The following is a 14,349-nucleotide window of genomic DNA, read 5'->3' as shown; positions in this document are numbered from 1 at the left end:
AGTCTCCTCTTCGATGCTGTAAGTTCCTCAAGGATAAGGCCTTTCTTTTTTTCATTTTTAAATCCTGTTTTGACCATGACCCTCAAATGCAGGCACACGATGGGTGTTCAATAAATGTTTATTAGCCGAACTGAAATTTGATGTTTATAATATCCTGAAGCAATACAAATTGAAATACCCCTGAGAGTTACTAAACAACTAAATTTTGTTGAGGATATTTTTAGTAATGTCCCTTTTATTACATTCCAACTTGTTAAAAATTATATATGATATGATAATCTGAGTGTGGTAAGAAAAGGAGCTTGATCTTAATCATCAAGTCCTGTTCTCCACCAAGGAGCCTAGTCAGCACTGTCCAGCAGAATTTTCTGCAAAGATAAAAATATTTTCATGCAGTCCAAAATGGTAGCCACAAGCCATGTGGATATTGAGCACTTTAAATGTGGTTAGAGTTACTGAAAAACTGAATTTCAAATCTGATTTTTACTTTAATTCATTTACATAGGTCCATGTGACTTCTGGCTACCATAGTGGACAGCACAAGTTTAGATAAATGATCAAAATTATAGAAGTTACATTTTATCTTTTTAAATTTGAATAAAACATATCATCATTAAAAGCAATGCTTTTTTAAGCTAAAGGTTAACTGTATGATTTAAAGTAGAGAATAAGAAAATAACATAACTGTGTTTCAATAATAAATTTATTTCTTGACAATCAAGGGCAGTGTAATAGGAAGTCAATAAAGCAAAATTAATTACCGTCAGGGACAAATAGGTAAAGTATTTCATTTTAATTACCTTGCAGTTTCCTGGCGAAGAGCATTAAGAAATGTGTCTGGATGGAAAAGTTCTGATAGGTCAAGCGTTTCAGAGAGAAGAGCCTGTTTTTCAGCTTTATCTACCCAGTTCTAGAGGAGGGGGGAAATACGAACATATAAATACACACACACTTATAAGTCAATTAAAGACTTAAATCATTTTCAACAAGAAAGTAATTCAGCTTCCAAATGCTCTGAAATGGTATCTAGAAAATATATATGTAACATTTCCATTTTACATTGTAAAGTCTGGCATTGCAATTTGGCATAATATCCATCCATCTTAAATACAATTCCTTGCACAATTGTTTGTTGGTAAAAATCTGCTCAAAATAAAAAGTCCAAAAGGTGAAAATTAACCTAATGTACAGCACCCCATTTTGGGCCAGCACTTGTAGTGTGCTGACGAAATACTGAGCATCCAGGCCTAACTAAAAAGTTCTCTTGGCAATGTAAACTGAATAAGGGTTCCAGTTCCAGATTTGATGGTGAATTTGCCATCTTACAACAGTGGAGGGCAATGTCCAAGAAGAAATAATTTTGTGTTAAAAGGTGTTTTTAAATAATCAACTCATATTCCATTTGGAGAAATACATATCAATATAAAGTATATTTCATAAGCATTTTTTAAAAATTGCCATTTGGAACAGATAACAAAAACAACAGAAAGTCTGTGTAACACTTACTATATGCTTTCCATGTATTAACCAAATTTACACTTACCATGACCCTGCAAGTTAGTATTAGTATCCCCACTTTACAAATGAGGAAGTGGAGGCCCAGTGAGGTTAAGGGTCTTGCCCAAGGTCAAATAAGCTGCTGGAACCAGGAAGTAAACTCAGGTAGTTTTAAGTGACTTGTTTCTCTGTAGTATTTCCTGCAGGTGATAATATCCTTTAAGAGATAGACTGATTGATTCAGAAATCATCAGTAAGCTATTAGTTCAGCTGGTGCACAGAGATGGTACTATAGTAATGTCAGCGATTAAAAACGTACAGAATCCTCATTTACTCAGTAATTCATTTTGCATGATTTATAAACAGCCTAGAAAAATGTGTTCATTTAATTTATTACTGTCATAGAAAGGATGTGTTTCATGTACTGTAACACCCTATTATTTACCCAAGCATTTACATCTCTTAGCCAGGTCTAGAATAGAAGAAATTAAAACCTCTAAAGCTGTGTTTGCATTAACATCTTAATGCATTTGAATAGTACTCAGAAATGTTCCTATGTTCCTCTACTAATGAATAATATGTTTTGTATAAACCGAAAAGACTTTTAAAAGATCTTCTTAGTGAAGCATAATTATTTCTCTTGGCTATATCCTTTTACAATGATAGCGCTTCATAAAGTATCTATTTTCAATTAAATAATATTATACATAGCATATTTGCTATCAAATAATTTTTATTAAATTATCTGCTAATTTCTTTCGCTAGCTAAACATAATCAACAAATTATACTTAACTTTATCTTTATTATAGCTAATATTTATTCCTGTTATTTTATAACAGTTATTTTAAAACAGTCATTTAATAAGTATTTCCAACTATACTACTATTTCATTAATGCTGTAAAATTAATTTTGAATTCAAATGTCCTGAAGAGTTGTTGCCAGTAATGAATGTGTATATATATATATATATATATGTTTAAACTAACATGGCTGATAATCAGATTTTCACTTGTTTGAATAATATAATTTGTCAAGAAGGGAAAGCTCTTTCAGTAAAAATGTTATTAATCTATGGAAAAAATAACTTGTTAAGCTATTAAGCTTAAAGGTAGACTAATGCAAATGTGTTATTTAATGAGATAAATAAATAACAAAGATTATTTTAGCATGCATAATATCTTTGAACAGCAAATGTCACAGTGCAGAAACGATAAGCACATTTTTTTCTCTTAACCACATTTATACTGATAAGCATGAAAATAAAGAAGTAAGTAGCATTATCTTTAATAACCAGAAATATGCACACATAAATTGGGCTTTGAACAAAGTCGTAGGCATACTAACTGGCAAATATTTTTCATAAATGTTCTTTACTTCACTCTAAGTTATGGGCTATGCCCCTTTTAAAGGATTAGGTTTGAGATTAAACATAAAACCTCTAGTCCCTTCTATGACTATGAGACTATATACTCATAATTCTTCCAATAGCATATAACGGATATAACATGGAAGTAAGTGAATAAATAGCTAATAGAATCGAACAGCTAAATGGGCTAGGCAATTTCTCAAATATTATACATGCACAAACACTTAGAATCACAGGCAGTAAAACTTCTAAACTGGAATGAATGATAAAGATTATCGAGTTTACCTCCATTATTATAACATAAATGATTTTCAAAAGTGATATGATATTGCAATATTTTATTTTTAAAATGTTGATTATGTAGTAGGATTTATGAATTCAAATTACATTCATTTACTCAGAAGCATTTACTGAATGCAAACAGCTTATTTAGTTAGAGGAGATGAGACATACAAAAATAACTGTGAAAAATGATAGTAAGTGGAAAACTATGTAAGAAATAAATAGTATGTCATAAGAGTTCCACTCCTTTATGGACCAAAATATACAGAATTTTGAAGGTAAAAGGCTATCCTAGAATATTATCTAGGTAACTTATCAGTAAATTGTAATACAAGCAGGTATCATTTTTACATAGGCGAGAGTTCAGAAAACATACATGTCTGTATCTCTTTCTAAAAAAAAAAAGTTTTCCATATCTTTTACATATTAATTAACACTAATATTTTTAGGGATATAGAAGTCAGAGGCTAATCCTATTGGCTGTAAGCAATGAAATCAGTTAAACATAGAATTAAATCTATATAATTATTGTGACAAAATTAAATGTGCATGAAAACAACTTTATGAAAATCCCAAAGGGCCAAAAGCATGAGATCAAAAAAAAAAAAAATTAAGTGATTCAAATGTATCAGTGATACCCTATGGAGGAAAAATTCCTTTAAAGTTTTTGCAAACATTTATGAAATGCGTATCCACACACCAGGAAGAAACTGAGCCTCTGATCATAATCAAGTAAAAATGTTAGAATTTAACCTATTATAAGGTCACTGAGGAATAAAAACATTATTCAATCAAATTATGCTGGGGAAAAACTATTGTTTGGAAAAAAATTCAATCTTCAATTCACATTCTAACCTAAAACTGTGCTACTTACCATTCAGAGTAAAATTTCATTCCATAAATTAATGGAAGAAAAAAAATTCACATGAGGAAAAAAAGGGGTGAGATTATACATCTGATTAGAGAATGGTGGACTTTCAGTAAAAAGATAAAAGAAATATAGGTTATATTATACAAGATTTTATATCTATATATATACCATTAAAACTAAATTGGAAAAACGCATTTACCACAAATATGAAAATGAGTTAATAACATTAACAAAGTGGCAAATTGTTTACATAATTATAGAAACAAGATATCATCTTCAAAAGTCATGTAAAACTGAGATAGGTTTTTAGCCCAACAGAATAGCAGGAGAAATGATAACGATTAAATGTTGCTAAGGGTTGCAACATGGACAAAATTTTGGTAGGAGTATATACTGGTACACTGTGATAAAACAATGTGATAAAATGTGTCAAGGCTTTAAAAATATACAAGCCTTGGCTGGGCACCGTGGCTCATGCCTGTAATCCCAGCACTTTGGGAAGCTGAGGTTTGGGGATCATGAGGTCAAGAGATCGAGACCATCCTGGCCAACATGGTGAAACCCCGTCTCTACTAAAAATACAAAAATTAGCCAGGCGTGGTGGCACGCGCCTGTAGCCCCAGCTACTTGGGAGACTGAGGCAGGAGAATCGCTTGAACCTGGGAGGCGGAGGTTGCAGTGAGCCGAGATTGTGCCACTGCACTCCAGCCCAGCCTGGTGATAGAGCAAGACTCCATCTCAAAAAAAAAAAAAAAAGCCCTTTTACTCAGTAATTCATTTCTTGGAATGCAAATTAAGGGAATAATGAAGATATTATTATACATGGCTTGCTCATTCAAAATTATAACAAATTAGAAGCATAATTAGAAATTAGCTGATTAAATTATGGCATATCACTACATTTCTCCTGCTATTCTGTTCTGCTAAAAACCTATCTCTATATCACTACAAAATTACACAGCCAATAAAAACTGGTATTGGAAAAATATTTAATATAATTGGAAAATGTTTAGGAAATTAGCTGATTAAATTATGGCATATCACTACAAAATTACACAGCCAATAACTGGTATTGGAAAAATATTTGATATCATTGGAAACTGTTTAGGACCTAACGTATTTATCAGAATGCAAAAATGTATACACAGTATGAACCTAATTATATAAAAACATTATTTAAATACATAGAAAAATATGGGGAAAATATCAAAATATTCCAGTGGGTCTGTCTAGCCTATAGCCTATTAATGAATATCTTCATTCACATATAATTGCAATTCTATAATGTAAAAGACAATGTTATTTATAAACTGATGCCATTTTACTTTGTTTTAATGCACTGTGTTCCTTGGCAAAAGTGTTTAATGCAAATAAGTAATTTAAGCGATCATTCTTCTCAATGTGCCATGTCCACATTTTAATGTATTGTGTTTTAATTTTTATTCAATTAAATTAATTTCCAACTTTATTTTTGATATCTTCTTTGACCCATGGGTTATTTACAAGTATGTATTTTATTTCCAAATATTTTAGGATTTTCAATAAATCTTTGTTACCGGTTTCTAACTTAATTCCATTGTGGTGAGAAAGCATACTTTGTGTGGTTTGAATTCTGTTAGATTTATTTAGACTAGCTGTATGGCACAGAATGTGACCCACCACTGTAAACACCCTGTGCGCACTTGAAAAGAATGCGCGTTCTGCTTTTGTTAATGTCCTATAAATATTAATCTGGCTAATAGTGTTACTCAAGTCTTTTATATCTTTACTGATCTGCTATCTATTTATCCTTTCAGTTATTGAGAGGCGTATGTTGAAGTCTCCAACTTTAATTCTGGATTTATCTATTTCTCTTTGCAGTTCTCAGTTTTTTGCTTCATTTATTTTCAAACTCTGTTATTGGGTGTGTAAAAGTTTGGTTTTGTTATGTTCTTTTGATGACTTGATCTCTGTATCAGTATAAAATAATCTTTGTTATCTCTGGTTAGTAACTTTGCTGGGACACCTATTTTGCTCAATATTTAATATAGCTACACCAGCTTTCTTTTGGCTAGTGTTAGCATGATACATCTTTTTCTATCATTTTCCTTTTAACTTATTTGTGTATTTATATTTAAAGTGCAATGCCATGATGCCTTATGGACATCATAGTTGGGTCTTGTTTTATCCAATCTGACAAGTTCTGCCTTTTAATTGGTGACTTTAAAATAGCTATCAATTTGTAAAAATGCTACCTAATTATATGTATTAGGTAGAAGAAAATTAGCTTATAAATTGCCATATTTTGTAGGTAAACATTTCAGTGTTTTAGGCTGAGCAAAATGGAATTCAATGAGTAAAATTATGGCTCTAACATGCTTTCAGTAAGATCATTATTTTTTAATTAAACAATATTCTAATTAAGAATAATGACAATGACAATGAATAATTTCTAAACTTAATAATTACCACATGTATAGAGAAGATTTGATTAATATAAAGTTCAATGTGTGACTTGGTATGAATAACACTCTTGGCTTATTGATTACGTGGTTGAGTGTAAGACAATTCTTGACCTCATTCTTTAAACAATGGATCAATTTGAAAACTAGATGGCATTGCTGAGCTTCCATGAATAGTTAAATACAATTAATACATGTGTTAAAAATAATTTGAGGAAGATATTTTGAAGATCCAAAGGCAAGCACAAATATAAATCCTAACTGTTGGCCTTCCTTCCTGCATACAGTCTAGTCTTCAAAAGTTGCCCAGAGTTATCCCATCTCACTCACAGAAGTCAGTGTCCTTTTGATAGCAGACAAAGCCTGCATTGTCTGTTCCTGCCTGAATTCTAAACCCATTGCCCCTTACTACCTAACTTCTGACTTCTCTGGACACCTTTTTCTGTCTTGTTTCCTTCAGGCACACTTGCCGCCCTTTCTCAAAAAACCCTTTTTGCCTCAGGCCATGGCACTTGCTGTTCCCTCTGCCTGAAACTCTCTTCTACCAGACATTTACCTGTATAGGCTATTCCCTTACCTCCTTTAGGTCTCTGTTCACATGCCACCATATCAGAAACGTCTTTCCTATTTCTACCAGTTTTAACACAACAAATTTTTAAATATTTTACCTTTATATCTACAGCTCTACATGCTACTGGTAGGAATTAAGAAACAAAGGAAAAAAAAGAATCTTTGATCAATTTAAATCAATACCTATAGTTTTATACCTGGAATTTGGCTAACATTTTCCTAAAGTAATGACTTCATTGTGTTGCTTTTCTGAGAGTTTTTCAAAGTAAAACTTCTAAGAAACTTAAATTTTCATGTCCCCATGTTCATGTTTTTAGGTAACCTTAACCAAGAAACAGGTAAGTACTGGCTTTGAGAAGGGCTTTCACATGATAAACTTATAAAGAAATTTCTGATGTTTCTGGCATTTCTTATCTCCAGATTTAAAGATACTGCTGAAAGCTGACTATAAGAAATCTCTCTCTGCCCTACCCTCTTCTACTGTGGATTGAGTTCCCTTGTAGGCTGGATAACACTTCTTAACTATTTGCATTTCCCCTCCTAAGGCACAGAAATAGTTTGACTTAGGACTTTGTTTTTATGGTATTTTAACCTTTACTTATTCTAAATTTCCCTGAAGATTCTAACCATTTTGTAGAATATAAATGTCAGAACTAGCAGATCTGGAGCCACAGAGAAATGGGATAAGATTTTCCTGTGGAAGAGGTATCTTTTTAGAAACAGTTTTAAGTTAAATAGGAAATCTCTCCACACACTAATTTATACACAGAACATGATGTTGTTAAACAGTATTGTGGAAGAACATACACACACATGATCACCCACATTCATTCCAGTAAAAAGCACTGTAGATAATGTAGTAAGCTCCTCCCCAACCTCCCCGGATTTGCTTACTATTATCCGTAAACTTAATATCCTAATTTTTCTACAGAAAGTTATTATTTTCTTCCCCCTTTAACCCTTGGCATAGTAAGCATAGAACCTGCATCCAATAAGGTGGAAAAAATTTCTGAAGAGTTTTCAAATGCTAAAAGTGACCTGCCACTTGTTAATCATCCTTTATAATTATGTCTTAGGTATTTTAAAAGACTAAGCCTTTTTCTTTCAATATTTATCAGAGAGTTGCAAATAACATAAAAAAAACCCTAGTATTTTGGGTCCCACCTTGTTGGTTATTATTTGGATGTCAACAATATCTGGTAAAAATATTGGACAAAACATTAAAAAACCCCAAAACTCAAATCTTGAATTAACAAAACAGAGAAGAAACAAAACAACTTTACCCGAATTAATGAGATACCCACAAGAAACAAAACATTAGTAGTAAACCCAAGTGCTTATAAAATTTAAAGCATGTTACACATTTCCAATGCCTTAAAAAACTTAGTTATAATAAACCTCTCAAAAAGAACAAAGTTTAGCCATGCTGTCTAGTGATGGATGCAGATTCTGGGACAAAGTAACTTCTATGAATTCGATGAATGTGGTAATGGCATGATGGATACTTGGAAGGCTTGCTTCTTCCAAGTCTGTAAATTGAAGTCAATGACTCTAACTTTTAAAATCGTAACCACTTTTTGACTGGGTTATGTTAATGGTTTCCCACATTGTGTAGCGTACTGAAAAGTCTCAAGCTGTACAAAGGATTTGAGGAAGATTTTAGGCCCCACAGCTCTATCTCCCCTGGGTTGATTTTGCTACCTTGTTTAACTTTATTAAGTTAATAGACATAGTCTTGTCTAGAAAGACAATATACCCTACCTTACTGTTAAAAAAGGAAATCTTACTCTTCCCCATCCTTAATATAGCCACCTATTAGAGTACTGGAGTTTCCATCCATAGATTTGGTATTTTTTAAATTAAACTTATAAACCTGGGTTTCTAGGCTCAATATTTGATATAAAAAAGTACCATTTTTCAGTAGAACTTTGTGATATATTTTTATCACTTTGTGGAGGAAATCTCAGGTAATAAAATTTCATTCTTTGTTTTTTATTTATCATTTCCCTGACTTTTCTAAATAGAGAAATGAGTTGAGTTACATGGGCTAAAAACCCTGATGGTGTTCATGCAGAACCTGAACCACTGTGGGAAACAAGATTATTAAAAATTACTTTTTGGCACAGTATTTAATTTTTAGTGTGGCAAAACAGGAATTTATAATGTCCACCTACTTAAAGGTCGCCTCTTAATTATTAATAATAATTTATAACTATAACTTATTTTGTGAATAGTTCAAGCTCCTATTTAAGGCCTATCTTTCCACATGTGCATTGGGCCCTATTTCCTCTTGCCTTTTTAAGAACTTTACTCCTAAAATCATTTCCTTTTTCTTGTACCATCCATTTAAAAATTTATAGTGAACACAGATATGGTCAAAAATCCCCTATATTAAAAAACAAAACCAAACCAAAAAAATTCCTTTGGCTTTTCTCCCTATCAGTCTCACTCTATTCATCTGTGTTACTTCATAACACAACTCCCTGAAAAAACTGTCTATATTTGCTGTCTCAACTTCACCCCTTATTCTTTTTTAAACTCATATGACCAGGCTTTCATTCTTTAGAACTTCACAAAACATCTCCTCAAGATCACCAATGTCTTCCATGTTGCCAAACATGATTTTTCTCTAACCTCACTTACAGCATTTGACATAGTTGATAATTCTGACCTTTAAGAACACTTTATTCTCTTGGCTTCTTGATCACTACAGCCTCCCAGGCTTTCTTCTATATACCTAACTACTATTTCTTGGTTTTAATGATGGACAACTTTTCCTTTTCTCAACATCTCAATATTGAAGTGCACCAGTGCCAGATACTTGGCCATTCCTATGGTTTTAAACACTATGTTGATATGCTGATAATTGCTAATTTTCTATTTCCAATTCCAGTAGCTTTCTCATCAATTACTTCTCTGACATTTCCACCAAGATGTCTAAAAGACATCTAAACTTATCATGTTCAAATTAGAACTTTTAATTTGCAAGACCACTCCTCTCCTCCCTAAACAACAACAACAACAAAACTCTGCTCTATTACCATATTATCAGTATCCTTCAATTCACTAAACCACTTAACCAACTGCTTAGGTCAAAACTTTGAAATCAAGGCCGGGCACGGTGGCTCACACCTGTAATCCCAGCAGTTTGGAAGGCCAAGGCGGGCGGATCACGAGGTCAGGAGATTGAGACCATCCTGGCTAACATGGTGAAACCCCGTCTCTACTAAAAATACAAAAAAATTAGCCGGGCGTGGTGGTGTGCGCCTGTAGTCCCAGCTGCTAGGGAGGCTGAGGCAGGAGAATGGCGTGAACCCAGTAGGCAGAGCTTGCAGTGAGCTGAGATCGAGCCACTGCACCCCAGCCTGGGCGACAGAGTGAGACTCCATCTCAAAAAACAACAACAACAAAACTTTGAAATCACGTTTGATATCTCTCTCCCATGCCCCATAGCCAAATCCACAAGTTTAATATGAAAATATGACCACTTCTTTAAGAAGCCTCCACCTCCACAGCCACCACCCTAGTCCATAATACACAGCTACCACCCTAGTCCATCATAACCTCACTTGGATTACTGCAATAACCTCTTTTTTTCCGAAGCAAGTCAGTTGTTTACTCACATTAATATTCAAATCTCTACATAAGTAAAAAGAGATTAAAAAGAATATATAAAGATAATCCCAGAATAAAATCATACTTTAAGATGGGCATAGAAAGAAGCCCCAAATGTCCATAGATAATAGCAAATATAGGTCTATACAAAGATAGTTTCATATACTAAATGCTGAAACATCTGCAGAATGAAAAATAAAAAGTCTTTCAAATATTTATGTGACTGTCCATAATCTTGAAGACAATTTCCTCAACTAGTTCATTTTTATGAAATCATTACATTCCATCAAGATATATGAAAGCAGAAAGTGAATTTTACTGGCATTATTTATTTGAATGTACAAAATGTATTTATTCATTCGGTATTTGAGAAGAGATGCAACTACTTGTATGCTTTTTGAAAGCAGTAACCTCTTAACTGGTCAGGCTGCTCCTATTTTTCCTCCCTATAGCTTATTCATATACCAGCGGAATCACCTTTTAATCTTTTGCTCTCAATCTTCTACTGACCTCCCATGTACTCAGACTAAATTTAAATTTCTTACCAAGCCTACATGGACTCATACATAATGGTCCTTGGCCACCCATTCAACCTTATTTTCAGTGAAACTTTCATTCCTTGAACAAGCAAAGCACATTCCTGTCTCAGAGATTCTGTACTTACTGATCTCTCTGCCTGGATTTGTTTTTCCCTCAGATACATTTTAAGGTTTGCTCTCTTACTTTATTCAAGTCTCTGTTTAAATATCACCTCCAAAGAGAGGCTTTCCCTGACCATTCATACTAAAGTCTTACCTTCCCCAACCCACTTGTCTCTAGCCCCCTTAATCTACATCATTTTGCTTTACAGCATCCTTATATGTATTAGAAATAAAGTTTAATTCATTTTCAATATTTGGCCAGGATCTGTTATTTGCCTTTTACCTTCTGGTAGGCTTAACAAACAGATGCTTACTTTAACACTGCTCTGACATCCCGGAAATATATAATATTAATATTTGTATAAGGACAGATGTTACCACCCTATTTAATAAGTGTAACAATGTTAGTAATGTCAACAAGGCATGACATTTAGATTTATTTAAAAATATTCACTATATGCTACTTGAATGAAAACCCCTTATGTGCTCTATGGGTTGAAATTATCTTAGTCTGAATCATTACTATGTGTTTAGTATAGCAAGAGAAGAATTTAAAGAATAATTATTATAAAAATTGTTATTTTTATGTTAAAGATTTCAGAACTTATGGTTGAAGAAATAGATTGCTAATTAATATAAATATTAGATTATAATAGCAAGATAAATATAAAAAAGCTGGAAACATTTTAGTCAAGAAATATTAATAAAAATTTAACTAATACAAAAACATATGTATCAAGACAGTCCTGAAATCCAGATCTTTGTGGAATTATTCAATATACTGACATTTTCAAAATTAAATAACATGTAACAAAATTTAATCGTAAGTTACTTTGTTCCATGAGTCTTTTAAGAGGAAGAGTTATGTGGAAATATTTCCCATTTTGTGAGGACCAAATAATAATGGAATAACAACTTTGCTATCTCAAAATTTCTCAAGGAGACAAAGTCAAATATTTAAAAAATATCCAATATAAATCATCTTCAATCCAGACATAAAAATAAAAGACAAAGGAGAGAAAAAAATAAAAACTAGGTACACATAATATTTTCTCACTTATCAAATTTCAGAACTGTAGACATCAAAAATAATATTTAGGAACAATTTCTTGTTGAGGTTTTGAATCTATGGAGGTTAAAAAAAACGTCAAAATCACTGACATAGATTACCAATAATTTTCAGGAGATGAAGTAAAAGGAGTTCTGAGGCTTGCTAAGCTATAAATCTTATGTTCAAGATTCTTTCTAGAATATATATTCCTAAAAAATATTTTCTTAAATTATTTTTATTGTATACAACAGTTAGTATTATGGGTAGTATTAAGCCAAACACTCAATAGTCTACTTCAATATTATGTATAACAGACAAATAGATAAATAATATAATATACAGCCCAAAGTCCTTTTAAAGTGTGATAACATATAAATTAACAATAAAACCAATCACTACTTTCCTTGCTTGTGAAGAGATTTCCAGTTGCAAATAGCTAACAACAAAGTAAAGCTGATAGATAATATAGAGTGGAAAATCAGCAAATAAAGCATAATGCAATTATTGACAGTGGAACAAATGTGGTGAAGGCTATGATTGATTTAGGAATCACAAGTACACAATGTTTTGTTCACAACCTTCCATTGTATCTTCAGAAATAATAAAAAATTTTGATAGGTGGGATTTATTGACAACAGCAGAAAAACTGTCAATCATTTCTTCTTCTTTACCAAAAATATAAGTATATGGCATACAAGACATTTAACAACTCTTTTGTTATATATTAATAACGTATGTTCAAACAAGATTAAGAGAAGCCTTTAAATGGCAAAAAAAAAAAAAAAAAAAAGGGCTCATAAATCAAGGGAAGCATTGAAACGATATTTTGCAAGTAAGGGTACCAGCATAGGAGATATTACTAACAATCACTGGTTACATGCAGGGAAAAATTGTTTGCTGGACCTTGCTGATTCTTCAAGAAACCAAATTTGTCATAAGAGTTTATTCTCTGCATGTTTTCTGCTGTAAAGATACTCTTATTCTACTCCAGGAAGCTGCTAAAATTGGTATGCGTGTGATGAAAGGTGCAATGCAGATAGAAATTCGGGAAAGATTTTGTTATCTTCAAAGCCAATTATGTTGCTATACTGTCAAATTTCTAGAACCAAGATTTATCTTTTGCAAGCAGTACAAATAGCATGTTTTGTAAGATTGCTTCTGTAAAACTGCATATCATTGTAGACCATAGAGTACTGTTTAGTATTCCAAATGTGCAAGATAGTTGGCCATACGAAGGATTTATCAGCTGTTACTGCTGAGAAATTACTGTCCCTGTGCAAAATTTGACTCAACATTTTGTAATACTATTGCTATAGTAAAAGCTTTATTTTTCTGAATACAATTTCAGATATATACCCTAAGTTCATACTGTGATGGTGATAACCCAACTTAAAGCTTGGCCATATATTAATCTTTAATTTCAAGATTTTGATGTAATTCTAATATTAACATATTTATTTGTTTGCTATCTATCTCCTTCACTAAAATGCAGTAATTCCTGTTCACAGGAATTTCATGTTTTCTCACTACAGTGTATTTCTACGACTTAAGAACAGTGGCTGGCATATAACAGAAGCTCAATAAATATTCACCGAATGAATAAACTGATAAATATATACTTATTCATATATATGAATAAAAAACATCCACAGGTTTCTCTTCTGGGTATAATATACAAAAATGGGGATGCTGGAGGTTTTAAAGCCACATATAGACTTTTTCTACTTTGTTTATTTATATAAGTCTTCTATGAATAATTTTACTGAGTACTTGCTGTGTGTGAAACACCGTACCAAGGACTAGGAAAGTTACTAAGATGAGTTAGGAAAATAATACACTCTTCCAGAAATGCAGAATATGGTAGAAGGACCTTCCAAAATACAGTAAGACACCTCAAAAAATGAGTGAAAACCTAACAATGTAATTATAATAAATTGCTTTTTACATTTGAGATCTTAAGAAAAATAAAACATTTCAAATGATAGATTGTGGAAATATAAAGTTAAACCATAA

General features: G+C 32.3%; 1 protein-coding gene across 3 annotated transcripts in view; it reads right to left on the bottom strand.

Moving 5' to 3' along the window:
* DYNC2H1 (dynein cytoplasmic 2 heavy chain 1) overlaps nucleotides 1-14,349 on the bottom strand; it is a 374,133-nt gene that overhangs the window by 23,220 nt on the left and 336,564 nt on the right. For all 3 annotated transcript variants that reach the window (XM_063784470.1, XM_063784471.1, XM_063784472.1), the window contains one exon: nucleotides 801-910. In XM_063784470.1, coding sequence (XP_063640540.1) covers nucleotides 801-910 — 110 coding nt within the window. The remainder of the gene's footprint in view (nucleotides 1-800; nucleotides 911-14,349) is intronic.

Source organism: Pan troglodytes, chromosome 9 (genome assembly GCF_028858775.2).
Source record: "Pan troglodytes isolate AG18354 chromosome 9, NHGRI_mPanTro3-v2.0_pri, whole genome shotgun sequence".
NCBI lineage: Eukaryota > Metazoa > Chordata > Mammalia > Primates > Hominidae > Pan > Pan troglodytes.
Note: the sequence above shows the minus strand (reverse complement) of the source record. Positions and strands in the feature narration are given on the sequence as shown.